Source organism: Petaurus breviceps, unplaced genomic scaffold (genome assembly GCF_028583685.1).
Source record: "Petaurus breviceps papuanus isolate PSGF00001 unplaced genomic scaffold, PetGlider_PUasm1.0 90721, whole genome shotgun sequence".
NCBI lineage: Eukaryota > Metazoa > Chordata > Mammalia > Diprotodontia > Petauridae > Petaurus > Petaurus breviceps.
This window is the reverse complement of record NW_027187322.1, coordinates 2,036,773-2,059,170: the sequence shown is the minus strand read 5'-3', so window position 1 is coordinate 2,059,170 and position 22,398 is coordinate 2,036,773. Positions and strand designations below refer to the sequence as shown.

Here is a 22,398-nt window from a genome sequence, read left to right as displayed (position 1 = left end):
AGTTCAAATCCTGGGCTGATGCTAACTAGTGGGTGACCTTGGCCAAGGCGCTTAGGCTCTGGCCTCAGTTTCCCCATCTGTTAAATGGAAATAATAATGGTATGTACCTCACTCACCAGATTGTGAGATTCTGATGACAATTTTTATTAGCTGTGTTGCAGATTAACTGCTGTCGTTTGGGCCTTCTGACTCTTCATGGCCCATTTGGGCTTTTCTTGGCAGAGATACTGAAGTGCTTTGCCATTTCCTTCTCAGCTCATTTTACAGATGAGGAAGCTGAGGCAAGCAGGGTCACACAGCTAGGAAGTGTCTGAGGGCAGATTGGAACACAGGTCCTCCCTATTTGAGGCCCAGTGCTCTGTACATGCCCCTGGCGTTCTCATCCCCATTTTACAGAAGCTAGGCCCTTCTGTGGGGTCACCCTGAGTGCGGCTCTTCCCTCGTTCATCTGTGTCTAGCCCAGGGGTGACCCCAGGGACCTCTGAGGCCCCACGGGCACTTTGTCCAGTGACCTTCCCTCTCTGCCCTTGGGGCCGCCCCTGACCCACCACGTGCCCCTTTAATCCTAGTCTGTGAATGAGCTGCTAGAATCCGTGGACTCCCCCTTGGAGTTGGTCGATGGCTTCGTGGGCTCCATTGACGTGGTCGTCCCCTGGGCCGCCCTCCTCACTGACCACTGCACCATGCAAGTGTCCGGTCTGCAGCTCACTCTGCGGCCGCGGAGTGGGCAAGGTGAGGCTGGGGCTGCGGCCCCAGGAGGAGTGGGAAAGGGGCCTGGGAGGTGTGGGCTCGAGGGGCTCCTGGAACTGACCCCTGCTTCCTGCAGTGCCGGGTACAGTCGAGTCCCAGAGCTGGACCTCCTGCATGACCACCAGCCTGCAGCTGGCTCAGGAGTGCCTTCGGGAGGGGCCCCCGGAGCCCTCGGAGCCCCCCCAGCCCCTGGAGGGCCTGGAGATGTTCGCCCAGACCATCGAGACGGGTGAGTGAGTCTCCGCTCATGACCTTCCCTCCCTCTGGCCTTGCACCTGCTGCCCTTGGCCCTGGGGTGGTCCCATCCTGCCCCGTCCTGCTGTGCCATCATCCCTTCCCTGGGCCGCCTCTGAGTTAGGAGCCGGGCCTGAGCGTCCAGGCTGTGATCAGCCCCGTCTTCCTGGAGCGCGGTTGGGCCTGACACTGGCCTCTCCCACCCCCCAGTGCTTCGGAGGATCAAGGTCACCTTCCTGGATACTGTTGTGCGAGTGGAGCATGCGTCGGGTGGCGGAGACAGCGGCATGGCCGTGGAGGTCCACATTCAGAGGTGGGGAGGGGCAGGAAGCAGAACCGGAGCCAGGCCGCCTTTCCCAACTCACCGCTAATTGTTAGCACTCTCCCCCCTGCACACCTTTGCCCTGGTCATCCGTGCCTGGAATGAGCTCCCTCCTTCCCCAGCCTTTTGGAGGGCATTTGGGGTTAAGTGACTTGCCCAAGGTCGCACAGCTAGTTTTTGTGTTAAGTTTGAGGCCGGATCTGAACCCAGTTCCTCCTGACTCCAGGGCCAGTGCTCTACTCACTGCGCCACCTAGCTGCCCTTTTCTCCAGCCTTTTCAGATGGATGCTGACATGTTCACAAAGCCCCTCCTGCTCTGCCCTGGCCGTTAGGGTCCTCCCCTTCCTCGGGACCAGGGGCTCATTCTGCTTCTCTGTTGGCACCCCCAGCATGGTGCCCTGCACTGAGCCATGCTCGGCTCCTCCTGACCTGGGGTCTTCCCTCATCCCCCCAGACTGGAGTACTGTGATGAGGCTGTACGGGACCCAAGCCAGGCTCCCCCCGTGGATGTGCACCAGCCCCCTGCCTTCCTGCACAAGCTGCTTCAGCTCTCGGGAGTCAGGCTTCACTATGAAGAATGTCCCCCTCCTCAGGTGGGAGCATGTCCCTGGAGGGTACATGGGACTGGCCTATGGGTAGAGAGATGGGGGGGGGAGAAGGGAGGGGAGGGGACATGGGAGAGGGAAGAGGAGAGACCTCCCCTCTCTGACTTCTGCTCTCTTCCTCCAGGAAGAATCCCCTGGCCCCCCCCTGCAGATTGGCAGCTGCTCGGGGTACATGGAGCTGACCATAAAACTGAAGCAGAATGAGGCCTTCCCCGGGCCCAGGGTAGGGAGCAGGGGCTGCCCTGGGCCCTGGGCCCAAGGGGCTGCCTGGGGGGAGCCAAAGCAGGACAGGAGAGGGTACCCAGGGCAGCGCAGGGCAGGGGTCTGGAGGCCGCAGAGAGTGGGAGGGGGCTGCTGAGCAGGGCAGCGCAGGGCAAGGGTCTGGAGGGGACTGCTGAGCAGGGCAGGGGTCTGGAGGCCCCAGAGAGAGGGAGGGGGCTGCTGAGAATGAACTGAGGGCCTTTCTTCCCTGGGATTCCTGGACCACATGGGTCAGCTTCTGCCTGCAGGGATGGGGCCAAGGCCTAGAGACAGCTTTGTCTGTGGGGCCTTGGCCATGGCATCCCTTCTCTCCCTTCCCTCTTGATGCTGGTCTCGCCGGCCGGACGATCTGCTCTGGCTCATGGGCCCAGGGCTCGCCACTGACCAGTCTCTCTCTTCAGATGGAGGTGTCGGGGCAGTTAGGCTGCCTTCACTTACTCCTGGCCCCTCAGCATCTCCTGCAGCTGCAGGAGCTCTTCAGTGCCCTCAGCCTAGCCGGTGAGGCCCCAGCCCAAGCCAGGGAGGGGTTGGGCCACAGCAGAGCCAGGCGTGGGCAGCTTGGCAGGCAGGAGCCTGAGTTGTCTCCTCTGTGCTTCCCCCAGAAACAGAGGGGCTGTCGGAGAAGGCGAGCAAGAGCCGCCCGCTTGGGGCCGAGGATTTGAGGCTTATTGAACAAGATCTGAGCCAGCAGCTACAGGGGGGCAGCCCGGCCCTCTCCTCTGACCCTCTGGTGGGCATGGACAGCACAGGTATGGGGCGGGCCCCTGCCCTGGCTGCGAGGGGCCCGTGATGCCCCCTCTGAGTCGCTCTCCCCCTCTCCCCCGATGCCCAGATCTCTTCTTCTCCATGGCCGCCCTGACCAGCAGCGTCACATCAGCCCGCTCTGTCTCCGAGCTTTCGCTCTCTGACGTGGACCTGGGCTCGTCCCTGCACAGTGATGGGACCCCCCGGCGCCCCCACACCCACCCTGCCCTCCACGGGCTCAGCCGCCTGCCTGGTGAGGGAGGGAACTGGGCCTCTCCTCCTCTCTTCCCCTTCCCACCCCAAGCCCTGGGCTTAACCTGTGCTCCCATCACCCCCAATGGCTGAAAGGAGTGGGGAAGGAGGCAGGACAGGCTGGGAGAGGTCCCTAGCCCACCCTCTTGAAGGATCTGTTTTAGGGCAGGTGGTTATCTAAGGGGTGTGGGGTGGAGAGTGCAGAGGGGTCCCATGACCCACCCATCCATCTGGGTTAGGCATTGTCTTCTCCTGGGCTCTCGAATGTTTGTGGTAGGTGAGCCCTTTATCAGATAGGCTCGGAGGGAGGGAGGGCAGTGGGGATCTTGGGTGCCCAATGCTCATCGCTCATCCCCTTCCTGCAGGCAAGGCAGCAGCCCCCATCCCTCCAGAGAGCCTGCGTCCGGAGTCGCTGCTCAAGGTGACCCTGGGCGGACTGACGCTGACGGCCCTGCAGCAGCCCCCAGGGGCACCCTCTGGCTGCCCCCCCGACCTTGCCACCCGCTTCTTTGCCGAGTTTGACGCTGCCAAAGAGGGGCCCTTTGGGTCCCGGGACTTCTACCAGCTCCGACCTCGCTTCCAGAAGGCCTGCCCCCGAAGCCACGTGAGGTATGGGGCAGGTGGTGGTTCTGTGTGGGGTGGGCTGTGGTATGATGGGGGGCTGAGACCTCTGTCTTGAACCCTGTAGGCTGACAGGCTCTGCCGTGCAGCTGAGCTGGGAGCAGCGCGGGGGAGCTGGGGGCAAGGGCCGGGCTTTTAGCACAGACCTGCTCTTTGGCCAACTGGAGGTGCTGGAGTGTCTGTGGCCTGAAGGGGCGACTGAGCCAGAGTACACTGAGGTGAGTGAGGGAGAGGCTGGAGGGGGCCCTGGGAGGGTCCTGGCCTTGCTGGGTGGGGAGCAGGGGGCAGCAGGCCAGGCCCTCACCTGTCCCCCCACCTCCATCCTGCCCTTCCTATCCTCTCAGCTCCTGAGCTTCCCCAATGGCTCTGGCTTTGGGGCCTCAGCCCGGCCCTGTGCACACCTGCGGTACATCCAGACCCAGCACCGGATCCCCAAGGTAAGGGGGCGGCCTTGGGAGACCCGCAGTTAGCTGCCTCCCAGCTGTGTGACCATGGATGGTAGCAGATTCAGGGCTCAGCTTCTGGCTTCGGGCCAGCCTTCTCCCAGGCGCCTTCCCTTTAAGCTCATGCCTTCCTCTCTCTGCCCACTGACAGAGCCACCCCCGGCGGGCAGCTGCGTGCCGCTGTGCCTCTGACTTGTGCCTGGAGTTGGCTGAATTCCAGTCTGATGTGGAGCTGGGGGCCCTGGACCGTCTCGGGGCCCTGTTGCATCTTGCCACCACCCCAGTGGACCAGGAGCAGGGCCTGCTGGTGAGCCAGCCGGGGGGTGGCTGTGGGCATCACTAAGTCAGTCAGCAAACTCACTGCCTTCGTTGGAGGGGTTGATGTTCCAAGAGAGAGACAAAGTTCTGGGGGCTGGGCAGGGGAGGCAGAAAAGATGGGGGTCTCTGAGAGGCAGAGGCAGCTGCCGTGAGCCAAGAAAGGGCTTCTTCCCTGAGAGTTGGGGGTGGATTTTCTTGGTTTCACTTCATAGCTCACAAGTGTAGGAACTGTGCTCCTGGGGCCCTTAGGGGGTCACAGCCAGGCAGGCTTTGATCCTGGGCTCCCATGGTTCCAGCTTGTGGAAAGCCCAAGCCCCCCTGAGCCCTGTCTTCCCCCAGGGAGAGCCTCCTTGTGCTGTAGAGCGCCAGACGGCTCTGCGGGTCGTAGCCCCCCATGCCACCCTTCGGTTGCGGTTCCCCATCCCTGACCTGCGTCCTGAGCGCGACCCTTGGGCGGGCCGGGCCGTGCGGGAGGAGCTTCTACGCCTTGAGCTGACAGACCTGGAGTTCCAGTCAGAGCTGGGTCACGGCCCCAGCCTGCAGGCCCCCACGCGCTTGGAGCTGACCTGCAGTGACCTGCATGGTAGGAGAGCCTCAGAGCCCAATCTTGCCCTGAGCCTTGGCCCAGATGCGGCATAGCCACGATCAGCCCTCTTCCTTCCCCTGCCCCAACACAGGGACTTATGAGGACAGGGAGAAGCCCGCCGTCCCCTGCCTTCGAATCTCCAAAACACTGGATCCCAGGGGCCCCGGCCGCAAGTACATCCTCCCCAAGTAAGTTAGGGCTCCCCCAGCAGGTGGGGCAACAGCAGGCAGGGGGTACAGGCCTTGGGTCTGGGGAGCCTGGGCTCCCACCCCCCCAGTGACAGCCCTGCTCCCTGGCAGGGCAGTGGTGACCCTGAACCCCCAGTGTACCAGCTCCCAGTGGGAGCTGGTGCTGGACAAGGGGGAGGACCTGGAGCTGTCGTCGGCTGAGAGCCCCTGTGAGCTGCGTGAGCCCGAACCCTCACCCTTCTCCTCCAAGAGGACCATGTATGAGACCGAGGAGGTGAGGTCCCTCTGCTGGCCTGCTGCTCCTGGAGGGACCTGAGGAGGGAGGGGGGGTGTCCTGCCCCCCAATCACCCTGCCGTGGGGAGGGCCACTGACTGCCCAGGGTCAGGTCCCAGCAGATACTAGAACCTGGCCCAGGCTCGTCCGATTGAATTGTCCTAGAATGAGGGCATCTGATTAGGGAATGTCTGCGGCCAGAAAGGCAGCCCGTCCCACTTTGGGGTGGTTGGGTTGGTAGGAAGCTCCCCTGGTTCTGGGCAGATCGTTTAATGCCTGGCCCATTGGGACTTCACCCTTTACCTTATCCACCAAACACTACAACGTCAAGGAGACCATGCAGGCCCCACTGATCTTTGGGGGATCTTCCAACACCCCAGATGGTGATTCCCGGTGATCCCGAGGAGATGGGGGAATTCCAGAGCCGAACATTGGCCCTGTCCCGATGCAGCCTGGAGTTGACCCTGCCCAGTGCCCACGTCTTCCTGCCCAGCAAGGAGGTCTACGAGAGCATCTACAACAGGTGAGCAGGCACCTGGGGGCACAGCAGAGGAGGGGGGAGCCCCGGCTCCTCTCACCCAGCTGCTCTTCCCTCTTCCCCCCACCCAGGATCAACAATGACCTGCTCATGTGGGAGCCAGGCGACCTGCTCCCTCCTCTGGGTCCTGCTGCTGGGGTGTCTGCCCCTGGCTTCCCTGGGCCCTCTGCCTTCTGGCAGGACAACTTCAAGATGTGCAAGTCTGCCTTTAAGCTGGGTATGAGGGCTGCAGCTCCTGTCCTCCCGGGCTGAGGGTGCCGGGAAGGAAGGGCCGGCTGAGGAGGGCCTGGGGCTTAGGGCCTGGCCATGGCGGGGTGACCATGGCTCCCTCTTGCTCTTCCCAGACTCAGACTCTGAAGAGGAAGATACTCACTTCTTCTCAGTAGATGAGTCCGGGGTCCCACAGCCCCCTGCACCGCAGCCCCGGAATCCCCGTGCCCAGAGCACTTTCTCCACCCTGGTGACCGTACTGAAGGGGCGCATCACCGTCCTATGTGAAACCAAGGTGAGGGAGGTGCAGGGCCAGGGGGGAAGAGGGGGCCTTGGCTGCTTGTGGCCTTTTCCTAAGAAACCACGGGGTCCAGCAAACAAGAACTTGCCAGCCGGGAGCCCAGAAGGGCCTCATTAGGTCAGTGGAGGGGACTGAGGCCCAACGTGGTTTAAGTATCCAGCCCAGGGTCATGCAGCTTATAAGATAGTAAGGTTTGAACTCGGGTCTTCTGACTCTTCTCTGGCCAGTGGTCTCTGTCCTGCCCCGTGGGCTCTATGAGGTTGGGAAGGTGGCCACAGAAAGAGCCTCAGGAGATGGGCCTGACTGTCAGGCCAGGCAGGCTCACTGGCCAGGAAGGGCTCAGCTGGGCAGTCGTTCCCAGGTCACTTTGGGAAAAGTGGCTCCTCTGCCCTCAAGGGCCATCTGTGCTCTGCCACATGCTAAGCAGGCCCAGGGCTGCAGGAGGCTCTTACCCACCTTGGAAATTGGGGGAGGCTTCATGGGAAAGGGGGTGTTGGAGCAGGAAGAGAGGCTACAGATAAGTGTGTATGTCTGAGAGCGGCTTGAAAGGAGGGTGAGGCAAGCTCAGGCAGGGCCTGGAGTGCTAAGCAAAGGAGTTGGCACTTAGCTGAGGAAGCACTGGGCGCCCTTGAGGCTGTCAGTGCAGGCATTGTTGGGCCTCAAGTCTCACACCTGGAGTTCTGGGTCTCTTCAGAGGGTTTCAAGCCAGGCAGGCTGAGGGGCTGTCAGGCCAGAGAGGAGAGAAGTCACATGGCATTGTTGAGTTAGGACCATAGAGATCATTTTACAGAATGGGAAACTGAGACCAGGTAGGCTGAAGGATCCTGCCCAGACAGAGGGTGTGGTGGCTTGTTGGGCCCCACACCAGCTGGGGGCCATGTTTGTGTCTCCCAGGGGGAGGGGGGAAAGAAGCTGGAGGCCTCTCATGGGGAGCTGGTCCTCGACGTGACCCAGGGCACCATCTTCAGCGTCTCCCAGTACTTGGGCCAGCCAGGGCTTGGCTACCTCTGCCTAGAGTCTGAGAAGGCAGCTCTCTACCACCAAGGTATGAGGGGGGCACCCTGGGCCTGGGGGAAGAGGGAGAGGGAGGAGATGGAGAGGGGCCCCTCCCTAAGGCTCTCCCCTCCCCCCAGCCGTAGTAGACGACTACTTACTGCCTTCCCGGCTCGAGGTGCCCAGCTTCACCCCACCTGCCCAGCTGGCTCCAACCATCTACCCCTCAGAGGAAGGGGTGACGGATCGGGGGTCTGCAGGCCGCAAAAGTCAGGGCCAGGGGCCACGCATGCTCTCCACAGCCGTGCGCATTCACCTGGACCCCCAGAAGAATGTCAAGGTACTGTGCTGCCCTGGCCCAGGGCACTTTGGCAGATGTGGACCTGGGAGGCTGCCCCCCAGTGCCCGCCTCAGCCTGACCATGTTTCCTCACATCCAGGAGTTCCTGGTGACCCTGCGGCTGCACGGAGCCACCCTTCGCCACCGCATGGCCCTGCCCAGCCAGAGTTGGCACTGCCAGGTGAGTGGGGGGCAGGTGAGGAGGCTGCCCTGAGCCCCTGCTGCCACCCCCCTCCTCATCCCCTTTGCCTGGTCCGCAGCTCCTGGACTTCCTGGATGTTCTAGACGACCCCATCCTTGGCTTCCTGCCGCCCACGGTCATCACTGTCCTGCACACGCATCTGTTCTCCTGTGCCGTGGACTACAGGTACCCCAAGGCCCTGGGCCGCCCATGGGGGTGGAGAGGGGGTGGACAGCAGGGCTGCCCATGTGGGGAGGGGAGGGGGTGGACGGCAGGGCCACCCGTGGGGGGAGGGCGCAGGTGGCCAGGACACTCTTGGGGCCCCTGCATCTCCATCCACAAAGTGGGGGTTAAGAATCTTTTCCCCAGGGTCTGCGCTGTGGTCATCATAACTGGTATCTGCCCCACAGGCCTCTCCACCTTCCCGTGCGTGTCCTCATCACCGCAGAGACTTTCACCCTCTCCAGCAACATCATCATGGACACCTCCACCTTCCTGCTCAGGTGGGGACCCCTGCCACCATGCCTCCTCCTATGCCCCTCCCATGGCTCTATGCCCCTCCCCAAATCAGCCCTTGGCCATTTAGGAACAAGAAGGGAGAAGGTCTACGATGGTAGAATTTGTGAGGGAAAAGAGGAAGGACCCTTGAAGCAGAAGGGACCACTGCATCCAGGCCCCTCATTTTACAGAGGAGAGAGCCAAGCCGGGGCATAGAGAGGTAGTCACAGAGCTGTCAGGGGTCTGAGGTGGGATCAGTGCCTGTGGGCTGGGCTCCGCCCTGGAGCCGGCCCAGCTGTAGTGGAGAGAGCCAGTCTCTGGCCTTCTAGGTATGAGGTGGGGTTGGGGGTCTGCTAGGAGAAGTTGAGTGCATATGTTAGTTTGTGAGAGACCAGCGATCAAGGTCAATCCAGTGTTTCTGAAGCATCTGAAGGTGCCCAGACTGTCTTCTCTGGTCGTCATTCCCTAGCACCACCCACCCAGACCAGGCAGGTACCGTGTCAGCCACTCGCCTTGGCCTGGAGGCAGCCCCAAGGATGCCAAGTGGGGGGCTCTGCAATGGGCAGAAGCCCTGGCTACTTGGGCCTTGTTTGCTCAGGCCATCCTCGGACAGGCTGGGCAGGGCCAGACTTTGGGTCTAATTCTGGAGGTGTCGGGGCCATCAGAGGCTGAGTTGGACCTTCGCTTCCTTCATTCATCCCCGCCTCCTCCCCGACAGGTTCATCCTTGATGACTCCGCCATCTATCTGTCTGACAGGTGTGGGAGCGAGCCCCTTGATCTGCGGAAAGGTGACAGGCTTGAGAGTTAGGGGTGGGAGATTGAGGCCAGGAGGGTGGCCTGACAGCCAGCCCCCCAACGTGCCCTCTCAGGCCCACCCCCTCAGGAAGCCCCCAAGGCCAGAATGAGCTGTGTCTCAGGTTTGCAGGGCCTGCATTCTGGGGCTCCCCGCCAGAGAAGGAGCACAGCCCTCCTTCCCCAGCAGGGTCACTGCTCCAGGGGCCGAGTGTTTGCTGGATGAGCGGTGGGACTCTCCCTGCCCAGAATGGCCCAGTGTGAGGGTGGGGGCTGCCCTGGCCGGGCCAGGCTGAGCCTTTCCCCATCTCCCTGGCAGATTATGTCTGTGTCCTGGATGTGGACCTGCTGGAGCTTGTGATCAAGACCTGGAAAGGCAGCACTGAGGGCAAACCGGTGAGCGGTGGTGAGCAGTGGTGAGCGGTGGTGTGCAGCCTCGGGTGGAGGCCCTTGGGGAGCGTCCACCGGGGAGGCCGGCTTGGGAGGGTGGGGGCCCTGGGGCTGCTCCTGGAGGACCCCAGGCCCGCTCCCAGCCGCCCCCGAGGCTCTGCCCCCACCCTGGAGGCTCCCAGCGGCTGTGGCAGTCAGCGTGTCCTGAGCTAGCACCCTCATCTCCGCAGAGCCAGCCTCTCTTTGAGCTCCGCTGTTCCAACAACGTGGTGCACCTGCACAGCTGTGCCGACTCCTGTGCCTTGCTGGCCAACCTGCTGCAGTATGTTGTGGGCGCCGGGGATCTGCACCCCCCGGCCCGGCCGCCCAGCCCCACCGAGATCGCAGGCCAGAAGGTGCAGGTGAGGGCGGGAGCTTTAGGCTCAGGATTGCCAGGGGCCCCTCCTCTGGTGATGCTGGCAGGGAGCATCTATGGGGGAGAAGACCTGGGGCCCCCAGCCCAGGCTTTGAGAAGGAGGGCCCCCGCTCCCAGTCTTAAGGGATCAGGCCTTAAGATCCTGGGGACTGAGAACCTCATGAGGTCTCGACTAATTCCATTTACTGATGAGGATTCTGAGGCCCAGAGCCCCCACTTTGGGGCTGACCTCAGGCTCATGGGGGGTGCTTTGTCCCCCTGCCTTCTGCTCACCCCTTCACTCCCCCCAGCTCTCAGAGAGCCCGGCCTCCCTGCCCTCCTGCCCCCCAGCTGAGACCGCCCTCATCAACCAGCGGGACCTGGCAGATGCCCTCATTGACACAGAGCGGAGCCTGCGGGATCTGGCCCTGCCACCAGGTACAGGCTAGGGCAGGGGGCCAGGGTGCAGGGAGGACCGTGCCTACTGGGACACAGACTGCCTGCCCACATCCTGCCTCTCTGTCCCCACAGGTGCTGGGCCCCTGCGGCAGGCCTCTCCGGTATCTGTTTACCTGTTCCCAGGTGAGCGGGGTGGGGCTCAGCCCCCTCCACCCTCTGATGGTCCCTCTGAAAGCAGCCTTGGAGCCAAAGAAGAGGAAGCAGAAGAGGAGGAGGAAGAGGAGGAGGATGGGGATGGCGACGCCCTAGACAGTGACGAATTCTGCATCCTAGATGCCCCTGGCCTCGGCATCCCTGTGCGTGCCCTAGGGGAGGGGGGACAGGACCATTGTGGGACAAATGCAACACACAGGGAGGGCGGGGGTTTGGGCCCCACACTGGGGCAAGAGAGGGCCCTGCTGGGTGCTTTGTCCCCAGAGTCAGGGCACCGTCACCCTGGTCTCCTGCCCCTCATCCCATTTATCTCTCCCTAGCCCCGGGACGGGGAGCCAGTAGTGACAAAGCTACAGCCTGGTCCCATCACGGTTCGGGACGGCCACTTCTCTCGACCCCTGGGCAGCACGGACCTGCTGCGAGCCCCTGCCCACTTCCCTGTGCCCACTAGCCGACTGGTGCTGCGAGAGGTCTCACTTGTCTGGCATCTCTACGGGGGCCGGGATTTTGGGCCTTACCATGGCCACAGGTGAGGGCGGGTGGTGCCAATTTCTTGTGTTTGGGGGAAGGGTTCAGACCTTCTGGAACCCTAGCTGGGGCATGAGGCTTATCCTCCAAGGCTGACCAAGCCCTTTGAGGTGGGCACAGAGTTGGGCTCAGAGAGGAAGAGTTCCTGCCCAGGGTCATTCAGCTGGTGGGGGTCGGGGCCTCCCACCACGGAGGCACCAAGAACCCGGGGCAGCTGGCAAGGCCCAGCCAGGCCTGCAGCGTCTGGAGCAGGCAGAGGGAGCCTTTCCCAGTACCCTCAGAGCAACCTGTGGCACTCACTGAGCTTTCCAGCTTCCTCAGCTGTGACCTCCCTGCAGGCTCCAGCCACACTGGTTCACTTTCCATGCCCACCACCCTGAGTACTCACTCTCTTGCCCATGTCTTTGCACATCCCTGTCCTTGGAGCAGCCTGTCTCTCCCTCTCCTCCTCTCCTCTCCTCTCTCTCTTGTCTTCTCATTGCCCCCTCCATCTGTCCTGCTGCCTCCTGAGAGAGGTGGTTGCTTGCTGGGACCAGAGAACACTCTTGAGATGCCTCTGAGGGTGAGCCCGGAGAAGCCAGTCTCAGTGAATGTCGTGACAGGGCTCATGGGGAGGTCACTCCCTGGCCTCCTGCCGCGGCTGTCACCTTTGCCTTCTGGCCTCCCACCTGCTGCTGCCTGCCACGCTGGGCATTAGCTGAGTGTGGGTCCTCGCTCTCTCCCAGACTGGCAGGAGCCAAAACTTCTCTAAGTTGGTCTCTGCCTTAGCGCCCTGCATGTAACACATAGTAGGTGCTTTGTAGCTGATGAGTGAATGCGCCTTCGCTTCCTCTCCGGCAGGGCGAAATCTGGCCTCTCAGGCCCCCGGGGGTCCCCGTCACGCTGCTCTGGCCTCAACAGGCCCCAGAACTCCTGGCGCACCCAGGGTGGGAGTGGCCGGCAGCATCATGTGCTCATGGAGATCCAGCTCAGCAAGGTAAGGGCAGAGGAGCCTCCGGGTCCAGAGCTGAGAATTCTCTTTACAAATAGGGAAACTGAGGTACTGAGAAGGCTGGGGCCCGGCTGGGGTCACAGGACCATAGACTTGGCGTTATATCCAAGCCCTCATTTTACAGATGAGGAAACAGTCACAGGGGGGTGATGATGATCTGCCCAGGGTCACCCAGGCAGTAAGGAGTGGGGCTGAGCCCAGGAGTCCTCAGATGCCTCATGAGCCTGAAGGCCCAGGGCAGGGACCCGGCCAGTGCCCTGAGCAGAGAAGACTGGAAACTCCTCGAGGCCGGGGACTGTCTTTTGCTACTTGCTGCATCCCCAGACACTAGCGTGTTGAGTGATTGATGTGTCTGGGTCACGCCCCTGTCCCCCCAAGGTGAGCTTCCAGCATGAGACTTACCCAACAGAGAGAGCGCCGGCCCCTGGTGCCGAGCTGGGGGAGCAGCCGCTGGCCCGTCAGGTGTTCATCGTCCAGGAGCTGGAGATCCGCGACCGGCTCGCCTCCTCCCAGATCAACAAGTTTCTCTACCTGTACACAAGTGAGAAGATGCCACGGCGGGCACACTCCAACATGGTATGGCACGGGGCGTCCCAGCGGGGGGTGACAGTCAGCCCTCTGGGCTCCCAGGCCACGGCCTCCTGATGCTCGAGGTGGCTCAGAGGAGCCGCGGCCTTTGAGTCAAGTCCAGCCCGTTTGTAAACAGGGAGACTGAGGCCCAGGGATGGGAGGGAAGTGACTTGCCCAAGGTCACACAGCTTAGTAAGATTTATGTCAACGTGATATCTTCTGCTACTTCCTAGCTAACCTTGGATAAGTTCTCGCTTCTCTGAAGTGGGGAGGGTGGTGTGGACTGAGGCCCTCACTGGGGGCATGGCTGGCCCGAGGAGGGAGCTGTGAATTAAGGCCCTTTGCTGCTCCAAATCGGGACTCGACCACAGATGCCTTTCTGGTCAAGGGGCAAAGTCATGGGGCAGGTAGAGGCTCCAAGCGAGGCCAGGGAGGCATAGTCACCTGGGCCACAGCCATCCCAGGGTGGGAGTCCATGGGGCCAGAACCAGCTGGGCTGGTGATCTTTCTTCTCTGTGGCCCCCCAGCTCACCATCAAGGCCCTCCACGTGGCCCCGGAGGCTGGCCTGGGAGGCCCTGAGTGCTGCCTCCGAGTCTCCCTCATGCCACTGCGGCTCAACATTGACCAGGTAGGATTGGTTGGGGCCGGCCCTTCCTCCTTGTCTCCAGCATGTGTGTGTGTGTGTGTGTGTTTGCAGTTGGGGGGGGTTCGATGCTAACTAGCTCGAGGCTTCGTCCGTGGCCATTCTCCAGCCTTGGAGGCTGAAGAGGTTGCCCCATATGCTCTGCAGGATGCCCTGTTCTTCCTCAAAGATTTCTTCACCAGTCTGGCTGCTGGCATTAACCCGGTCATTCCAACGGAGACAGCAGCTGAAGGTGAGGGGCTGTGGCGAAGGGGGCAGTCGAGGACCTCTCAGCCCTGAGCTTGGTCTGGCTGGAAGGTGGCGCTTAGAACGGGAGTGGCAGCTGGCCATTTCTCCAGCCAGTGTAGGGAGTGTGCACAGGAGTGGGGGCCTCATCAGTAAGGCGGGTACCAGGCACTGAAGCCACAGAAGTGAGTCCCTGCCCTCCTTGAGCTTGTCCCTCAGAAGAGAGAAGCATGGACATTGGTGGGGGAGAAGCGCCAGCCAAGTTAGAAGGGCTTCCAGTCAAAGGAGTCACTTCAGTTTTTCAGGAAAGGTTTTGAAGGGATTCAGGGGTTCTGAGAGATCAGGGTACAGAGGCTGAACGTCCAGGTGTGGAGCGTGAGCAGTAAAGGGCATGGAGGTGGGAGGTTGGGTGGTGAGCACGAGGAACACCAAGGTGGGCAGTTTGGTGGACCATGAAGTGCCAGGAGAATAATGCGGAAAAGGTCCGTGAGGGGCAGGTGATGAAGGTCTTTCCATGCCGACGAGACAGTCTGCATCCTGCCCTAGCTAACCACGTGTCCTACCCGGGAGGAAAAGCTCTGTGGTATTGTGGAGCGCTGGCCCAGAGGGAGACCTGGGGCAGAGCTGGGAAGCCCCTGAAGGGCCGAGCGGTGGAGGGCTGCTACCGGTGCCTGGCCACTGGCAGGGCCGAGCTGAGCTGCCAGCATTGGCCTTCCACCCGTGTTGCCCTTCTCTGACAGTGCAGCTCACGACTTCCTTCAGACTGCCTTGTGATATGTAGACAGGGAAGATTGGGATTAGCTCCATTTGACAAGAGAGGAAACTGAGGCCCAGAGACCCCTCAGAATGGGGAGCTCCTTCTCCAGGTGGCAGACACCTGTGCCTTTGTCTAAGAGGAGTGTCTGGGGCACCGTGGGACCAAGGACCTTATCTCTGGGGCTGCCCTCTGCCTTGCCTCCCAAGGCTCCCAGCTTGGTACTCCCTCAGATGGCAGCTATGGGGCCCAGAGGCAGGAGTGCAGCCACGTGGCCATTGTCTAGGCTTGGAGCCAGGCCTCCCTTCTACAGAGGAGGAACTAAGGCCCAGGGGGGTGGGCGGGGGCCTGCTCGAGGTGAACCCAGTCAGTAGTAAGCAGTAAGGCCAGGGCCGGCCCCAGGTACCTTTGCACTGCTGCCCAGCCTGGGCCTCCTGAGCCCACCTTGCCCCTCTTCCTACCTCTAGCCCGGAGCAGTGCCCCCCAAGACAGGCTGCCAGAGGGAGCAGACATGAGCAGCTCTCTGGAGACCACCGTCAGCGAGCAGAGCTCCTTGTCCACATCTGCGGCCTCGGCTGAACAGCCCATTTACTTCAGGTGCTGGCAGGGGCTGAGGTGGCTGGGGAGGCTGGACCTAGCAGTTCTGAGGGCTCCCATGCTTGCTCCAGCCCCTCACCGCTCCCACATGTGCTTCTTTAGGGAGTTCCGATTTACCTCTGAGGTGCCAATTTGGCTGGATTACCACGGCAAGCACGTCACCATGGACCAAGTGGTGAGTGGCTGGGGCCTTGGGGCCTGGGGCCCGCTGCCTGGGGGTGCCTGTGTGCCTGGAGGGTGGCCTGAAGTGCTTGATTCAATCATGGCTTCTTAGCCGTGGGACCCGGGCCCCGTCTGCCGCAGAACGAGGGGGTGGATGGCCTTGCCTCTAGGACTGTGGCTGGTCACCTGTAGACATAGCCCGTCTCACTGGCCGTGAGTGGGCCAGGGTGGGGGCCCAGGTGGGCAGGGGAGAGAAGGCAGTCATCCTGAGTCCTGGTGTCTACGTGCCTAGGTGTCCCTCTGGGTCTGGGGGTCTCCTGAATCCCCCCAGTCCCGGGCTGTGCAACGACCTGCCCACCTCTCCCTCCCAGGGCACCTTCGCCGGGATCCTCATTGGCCTGGCCCAGCTCAATTGTTCAGAGCTCAAGCTAAAGCGTCTCTGCTGTCGACATGGGTGAGCCTTCCCAACAGCCTCCTCTCCCTGAAATCTTCTCCCACTTGGGAAGCCCGTCTGGTGCTGAGAGCTGGGCACTGGCCAGACCTCCTGCCCCCTGGCTGGCCAGACTACGGCATGGCACCGGACAGCCCCACTGCTCCGGGAGGAGGCTTCTCAGATGCCCCTGCCCTTCTGTTCTGCACACAGGCTCTTGGGGGTGGACAAGGTGCTGGGCTATGCCCTCAATGAGTGGCTGCAGGACATCCGGAAGAACCAGCTGCCGGGGCTCCTGGGAGGCGTGGGTCCCATGCACTCAGTGGTTCAGCTCTGTGAGTGCCGCTTACCCGTGGATGGGCTGTTTTGGAGGGCCTTTAAATGACCATTTCTGTGGGGCAGCCTAGAAACTGTCATTGCAGGGCTGCCCCCATGGGGTGAAGGGGGGGCATTGGGTAGAAAAGTGACCCTACTCCTCCCTGCTCCAGTTCATGGCCTCAGGGACTTGCTGTGGCTTCCCATTGAGCAGTACCGGCGGGATGGACGCCTCATGCGGGGGCTGCAGCGGGGGGCTGCCTCCTTTGGGTCCTCGACAGCCTCAGCCGCCCTGGAGCTCAGCAACCGTCTTGTGCAGGCCATCCAGGTGACCCGGCCAGGCAGGGGGCCAAGGGGCCTGGCAGGGGGGCTGGAACTCGATGGCCTCAGAGATCATGGGGGCAGGAGAAGCCTCGGGAACCCCTTACTTAGAAAGAATGTGATGAGGACAGGATGTGGGGGGTGGGCGTGACTGGCTCAATGAGTGCCCAGGACAGGGGAGGGACCAGAAACCAGGGTTCCTTCTTTGGGAGGGTGGAGGGGTCACAGTGAGGAGGGAGAGCCCCACCAGCTTGGCTTCTGCCGCCCCCATCCCCTTCCCACAGGCCACTGCTGAGACAGTATATGACATCCTGTCCCCGGCTGCCCCGGTCTCACGCTCACTTCAGGACAAACGCTCTGCCCGGAAGCTCCGCAGGGGGCAGCAGCCGGCTGACCTTCGGGAAGGCGTGGCCAAGGCCTATGACACTGTCCGAGAGGTAGCCCATTGCCCCTCCTGGAGCAGGCCTCCCAGCTCCCCCTCCCCACCCCGGTTCTGTCCCCATCCTCCCCTCATCTCGGGCCCTCCTCTCTCCCACAGGGCATCCTGGACACGGCTCAGACCATCTGCGACGTCGCTTCTCGAGGTCATGAGCAGAAGGGGCTGACGGGAGCTGTCGGGGGGGTGATCCGCCAGCTGCCTCCCACTGTAGTGAAGCCGCTCATCTTGGCCACTGAAGCCACCTCCAACTTGCTGGGGGGGATGCGCAACCAGATCCTGCCTGATGCCCACAAGGACCACGCGCTCAAGTGGCGGTCCGAGGAGGCTCAAGACTGAAGGGGACTGAAGGGGACAGTGGGGTCCGGTCGCTGGGATGTGGCTTCCCCTGTCTCAGAGGACACTTGCATCCTGGGAGCTCGCGGGCCTCTGCTCGCTGGCCATTAGGGTCCTTGGCCATGTGGCTTCCTGGGTGGGGCAAGAACGTGCCCACTTTGAGACTGACTCCTTGAGAACCCCTGCCAAGCCCCCTGTCCCCATCCTTTGGGCCTGGGCTGAGGGGTTCCCTCCGCCCTGCGGAGGAAGAAGGGGCCTGGGGACCATCCTGGGCCCCAGCCCCTGCTGCTGCTGCTGCCTGGCTCCGGGACCCACAGACTCCCTTCACCCCTGGGGTCCCCTCCTCTAGCCAAGTGAATTTCCATGTTAGGATATGGGGAGGGCCAGGCCCCGGGACACACATGTGGTTCCGTGTATCACTTTCTAAGCCCTCTGGGAGTGGGGGTTGCGGCTTCTGCATGATGTGGAATAAATTGTGCCCATCGCCGCCATCCCCCATTCCCTCTTTGTTCCCAAGACCCAGCCTGGATTGCTGGGCACCCCTTCCCACTGGGATGAGGCTGGGGCACTTCCGGGATGCTCCCCACCCTGCTTGGTCCGGGGAATCCTCATGTCTGCCATCTCGCCACCAGGGGTCGCCAGGAACCTTCTAGCCTGATGTTCAGGGCTGGGGAGGAGGCCAGCTGGGCCAGGGAGTTAGGAAGCTCAGAGTTCGAGTCCTGTCCCTCCCAGTTCCAGCTGCTGGCTCCCGAGCCCCCATTGGAGGGAGCTCCTGCATATGCTGGGCAGAGTCCAGAGGGGAGCCAGCTGCGAGAAGGCCATGAGCTGCTGGGGAGGGGCCCCAAGGGCAGTGGGACCTGGGGGGGGAGTGCCTCCTGTGCAGGAGCCTCCCTCTGCTTGGCCCCAGGGGACCAAACCCCGAGGGGTGTGGCCGGCACAAAAGTCTCAGTCTCTCTTGGGGCTGTCCCCCAAGAAGGCTAAGCTGCCTTGCGCTGGCCAATCCAGTTTGTGGGGGCTGGGGCCCCGCTGGGGGTCTGACCTTGGGGGAGCTCAGGGGGTAATACATTTAGAGGCCGAGGCCTCCTGACAGATGAGGAAACTGAGTCCCAGGGGCCTTGCCCAAGATCACACAGGGCCGAGTAGCTCTGAGGCAGAAGGAAATTTAAGAGGGGCTGCACAGCTGGGGCCTCAGGTAGGCGTTCAAGCTGGTTCTTCCCCTTCCATTGGCCCAGGGAGGCCCTTTGTGTGAGGTAATTGAGAGCAGCTCCAGCCTGGGGCCCCCATGCACCCAGGCACTGGCAGAGCTGGGATTAAAACCCAGGTGTCCTATGCCCTCAGCCTTGCCTATTCTGCCCCCTTGCCAGCTCTGAGCCTTCCCTAACTTGGTCCACTCCCAGGGTGGGGCTGCCCTCTCCACCCACTGGGGATGTGGCAGGAAGGCTGAAGGTCTCCAGGCAGTGGGGTGAAGGCAAGGTGGGGGTGGGGGCTTTGGAGATCTCTCCCTGCTCAGCACAAAGGGACACTCCCCGTCCGTGGGGGTGGGGGCAGAGGATGGGCAAGGCTGGAGAAGCCTGAGTCACCCAATCCAGCTTTGCCCAGACCTTGCCACTTCCTCCTTCCCCCAAGGCTCAACCTAGGAACACACCCCCCCCCCCCCCCCCCCCCCCCCCCCCCCACCCCCCCCCCCCCCCCCCCCCCCCCCCGCCCCCCCCCCCCCCCCCCCCCCCCCCCCCCCCCCTCCTCAGTGGTGCAGGAAACAGGCTCAGCATCCTCAAGGTCTGCCATTGTTTTCAGCCCCTTCTCCCAAAACCCCAATGTTGTGGTCTCGGCACCTCTCCACTTATACCTGACCAGAGCTGGCCAAGCAGTAGCGCTGTGGACTTCTTGCCTTGATGGCCCATGAGTGCCTGCCCACCTTAGCTGGGGGGCTGAGAGCAGGCCCCAGATAGAGGAGGAGGCCAGCTGCTTAAGCCTCCATCCTGATTACTCCTTCCCCCAGGGGGCCCTGCCCAGGAGGCTGGTCAGTTTCTAGGCTGAAACCCTCCATTCTGGGTTCTTCCAGCACAGTGGGTGCCTAATAAATGCTTGTTGGGCTACACCGTCGGGGACCAGTTGCGTCTTGTTCCAGGCTCAGGAAGTGGGTCAGGAGTCCTAGGTGCTGGGGGAAGCATGGTGCCCACCCTCAGGGGACTCCCAGTCACCATGAGGGCACAGCCCTGGCACCCCCTGGGCCCAGCGGTGGCCTCCTGGAAAATGGATAGCCTGTGGCCACACCTACTTTGTGATTGCCTGACATCTAGAAGGCCCTTGGCGGCCCTGCTGTACACGCAAGATCTCGGGAACCTCAGGGGATCCTTTAACATATCCTGTGAGTCTGGCCCTGACATACAAAGGCACAAGTGAAGCCGTCCCTGCACTCAGGGAGCTTCTGTTCTCTGAGGGGAAGTGTGGATGCTGGGCCAGTGTCATGCCATCAAGCACCCGCCCTGTGGGAGCTGAGTAAGGGGCTGCCTCCATAGGTTACCACCACGTGCCGGCGCCTGGAATCCAGGCGGCTCTTCCTAGATGCTGATAGGCTGGTTGGCTCCTCCAAAGAGCTCTCCCTATTGTCCCCTTGGGTCTGCTGCCCGGGAGCCTGGGGCCAAGAGGGGTGGGGGTCTAGGGGCTCAGACCAGTGATGGAGCTGCTGCCCCCATTCTCCACAGGAAACCTAGGCCCCAAGGGCGGGGAGGCTGTGTAAAGGTCTCCCAGCCTGGACCTTTGTCCCAGCCAAGGACTCCTTGACAGAGCAGGGTGCTAAGTAGGAAGATAAGATTAGCTGGCCTTCCCACAATGCCTCCAAGTTTAAGCATTTTTGCAGATGAGGGAACTGAGGCCCAGAAAGATGAAGATTTGCTTGTGGGGTCTCACAGCTAGCAAATGGTGGGCTCAGAACAGGAGCCTTCCACCTTCTGGGAGTGGGCTGAACACTGGACCACCCTGCCTCTCTGGCCAGCCCCTATCACACACACTCACTCACACACACACACACACACACACACACACACACACACATACACTCTCCATGTATTGCCCTGGAGGGAAGTGAGACCCTGGTCTGGGAGAGAGGCCACGCTGGCCTTTGCCAGGCCTGGCCAAAGGCTCTGGCCGGCCAGGGCAGGAGGTTTTGGTTCCTGGAGCCCCCACCCCACCCCCTCCCTGGGCACAGTACAAGTTCGAAGGTTGCCCTTTGAACTGCACTTGTGATCCCATATTGACGGGCCAGCTAATCATTAACCCTAGGGGCACTAGGCTTGGCCAGGAATTCAAAAGGCAGCAGGCCCACCCTGCCTGGCTCACTTCCTCCTGGGCTCTCTGGCCAGCCCCACCACGGAGCACAGCCCAAGGGACTGCAGGAGCCTGGAGCCTGAGAGGTAAGACCCTGGGCGGCCAGCTCCCAGGCTTCCCTTCCCCTCGAGGGCTCAGGTCGCTTCCTGCCCCTCCTGTCCCAACTCCTCATTGGCCATCCATCCCCATGAGCCAGACTCTTGACCAGTTCAGCCTCTTGGTGCCTGGTCAGCTCCCTGGGCAGAGCTCTGCCCCAGAATCCCTGTGTGTCCTTGGACAAACCACTGATCCTCCCTGTCCGTAAGGGAGTGGTAAAACAAGGTGGTGTCTGAGGACCCTCTTGGTGCAGCCTATGGTCTATGCCATCCCCAGTGTCCTCCCCATCCCCACCCCCACCAGGAAGACTGCTGGCCTCAGGGTGGCTGTGTGCTGTGCTATGTAAGCCAGGCACAGAAGCAGCCCAGAACTGAGCCCCATATTTCTAGGGGTTGAAAGAAGCAGTCAGCTGGGGGCCACAACTATGTTCCCCAGGGAATATACCTCCCTTCCCCATCCCTTTCTCCCCACCCTACTGCTCAAGAGGGAGGGAGCCCAAAGGAGAACCTCAGACCATCTAGTCCAGAACCTTTGTTTTATAGGGGGAAAGTGACTGGCCCAAGGTCGTACACTCAAAGGTAAGTGAGCTGGGCCCAGAACTCCGGGGGCCGAGGGGATCCACAGCAGCATCTGCCTTGTGTCTCCATGGTGTTTCTAGCTTGGGAGGCCAGAATTCTGGGTTCTAGACTTGGGTTTGTCATCATTGCCCTTTTCTGGGCCTCATTCTCCAACTCTTTGTGGGGTGGAGGAGCTTTAATGACTTCCCGCCCTTCCCAGAAGGTTATTGAGATTTGGGGCCAGCTTCTGCGTGGGCCCCTCCTGGGACCATGCCCTGCACAGAACCTCAAGGATGGGCAGCCAGTCAGTCAGCATTCATGAAGCACTTCCTTCCTGGTTCTCTGGCCTAATGGGTCACGTTTGGTCTAGAGCAGATGTCCTTCTCACCTCTGCCTCCCTGTCCCAGCCCCCTCACAGGAATGACCCTAAAACCAGTCTATTCAGCCTCATGAATCTGGAGCGATATGCAGCTAGTCCAGCTCCTTATTTTTACAGAAAAGGAAATTGAGGCTCAGGGAGATGAAAGGACAGGCCCCAGGTCACACAGCTGCTAAGTAGTAGACTCAGGATTTGAACCCAAATCCTCTGAGCTCTGTGGGCTAGCCCTGGCATATCCTGACCCTTAGGGCGAAACAGAGGAAGAGACCTCACTTGGGACTGCACTCTTTACTGGCCTCCAGGGTGCCAGAGCCCTGACTGACTCAGACCCTGTGACTACAGGCCAGCTCGTTCTGTGCAGACAAGCCCTACCCGCCTCCCCTAAAGATCAAATGAACTATTGGATTTGAAAGGCCTTGACAAAATAAAGGAGATTATTGCTGTCCTTATGACTTTTGATGCTATTTGGGCAGGATTGTAGGCCAACTTTCTAAGCCCCTTTTCCTCCATCCCTGTCCCTGATGCCTTCTGATCCGGGTTCCAAGTCAGGCTGTAGCACTTGTAGCCAACTATGTGACCTTGGGCAAGTCACTCATCTCCCTAAGTCTCAATTTCCTCCTCTGTGAGCCAGAGACAACCCCTGTAGTTATTCTTATCTGGGAGACCTTCCGCTTCATCTCATCCAGCCCCTATGATGAAGCCAAGGCCCATGGAGGGTAAGTGCCCAAGGTCACACAGGTAGCGGGGGTGAGCTGGGATACAGAGAGCCAGCTTTCATTCCGCTGTGCCATGAGAACCCTCAAGTGCTCTGTAGATGTTCCCTGGTAACCAGACCCTCTGCCCCCACTGCCTTTGCTTACTTATTGCCACCCCTCCCTTTGTG

At 61.5% G+C, this 22,398-nt stretch overlaps 1 protein-coding gene across 1 annotated transcript in view; it reads left to right on the top strand.

Annotated features, from left to right (window-relative positions):
• The window catches only part of ATG2A (autophagy related 2A), a 19,574-nt gene extending 1,927 nt beyond the window's left edge, over positions 1 to 17,647 (top strand). Inside the window, exons 2-41 of the mRNA XM_069066280.1 lie at positions 570 to 732; positions 827 to 979; positions 1,195 to 1,297; positions 1,761 to 1,899; positions 2,036 to 2,134; positions 2,574 to 2,670; positions 2,775 to 2,921; positions 3,005 to 3,169; positions 3,534 to 3,777; positions 3,857 to 4,007; positions 4,134 to 4,226; positions 4,384 to 4,539; positions 4,890 to 5,133; positions 5,228 to 5,324; positions 5,436 to 5,598; positions 5,979 to 6,121; positions 6,208 to 6,353; positions 6,481 to 6,641; positions 7,542 to 7,692; positions 7,781 to 7,980; positions 8,080 to 8,160; positions 8,240 to 8,346; positions 8,571 to 8,663; positions 9,377 to 9,447; positions 9,771 to 9,847; positions 10,072 to 10,242; positions 10,547 to 10,673; positions 10,767 to 10,990; positions 11,168 to 11,376; positions 12,216 to 12,351; positions 12,745 to 12,942; positions 13,464 to 13,565; positions 13,728 to 13,812; positions 15,027 to 15,156; positions 15,259 to 15,331; positions 15,690 to 15,772; positions 15,962 to 16,083; positions 16,237 to 16,391; positions 16,669 to 16,821; positions 16,923 to 17,647. Coding sequence (XP_068922381.1) covers positions 570 to 732; positions 827 to 979; positions 1,195 to 1,297; positions 1,761 to 1,899; positions 2,036 to 2,134; positions 2,574 to 2,670; positions 2,775 to 2,921; positions 3,005 to 3,169; positions 3,534 to 3,777; positions 3,857 to 4,007; positions 4,134 to 4,226; positions 4,384 to 4,539; positions 4,890 to 5,133; positions 5,228 to 5,324; positions 5,436 to 5,598; positions 5,979 to 6,121; positions 6,208 to 6,353; positions 6,481 to 6,641; positions 7,542 to 7,692; positions 7,781 to 7,980; positions 8,080 to 8,160; positions 8,240 to 8,346; positions 8,571 to 8,663; positions 9,377 to 9,447; positions 9,771 to 9,847; positions 10,072 to 10,242; positions 10,547 to 10,673; positions 10,767 to 10,990; positions 11,168 to 11,376; positions 12,216 to 12,351; positions 12,745 to 12,942; positions 13,464 to 13,565; positions 13,728 to 13,812; positions 15,027 to 15,156; positions 15,259 to 15,331; positions 15,690 to 15,772; positions 15,962 to 16,083; positions 16,237 to 16,391; positions 16,669 to 16,821; positions 16,923 to 17,159 — 5,649 coding nt within the window. The 3' untranslated portion in view covers positions 17,160 to 17,647. The remainder of the gene's footprint in view (positions 1 to 569; positions 733 to 826; positions 980 to 1,194; positions 1,298 to 1,760; positions 1,900 to 2,035; positions 2,135 to 2,573; positions 2,671 to 2,774; positions 2,922 to 3,004; positions 3,170 to 3,533; positions 3,778 to 3,856; positions 4,008 to 4,133; positions 4,227 to 4,383; positions 4,540 to 4,889; positions 5,134 to 5,227; positions 5,325 to 5,435; positions 5,599 to 5,978; positions 6,122 to 6,207; positions 6,354 to 6,480; positions 6,642 to 7,541; positions 7,693 to 7,780; positions 7,981 to 8,079; positions 8,161 to 8,239; positions 8,347 to 8,570; positions 8,664 to 9,376; positions 9,448 to 9,770; positions 9,848 to 10,071; positions 10,243 to 10,546; positions 10,674 to 10,766; positions 10,991 to 11,167; positions 11,377 to 12,215; positions 12,352 to 12,744; positions 12,943 to 13,463; positions 13,566 to 13,727; positions 13,813 to 15,026; positions 15,157 to 15,258; positions 15,332 to 15,689; positions 15,773 to 15,961; positions 16,084 to 16,236; positions 16,392 to 16,668; positions 16,822 to 16,922) is intronic.
• Positions 17,648 to 22,398: the final 4,751 nt, after the last annotated feature.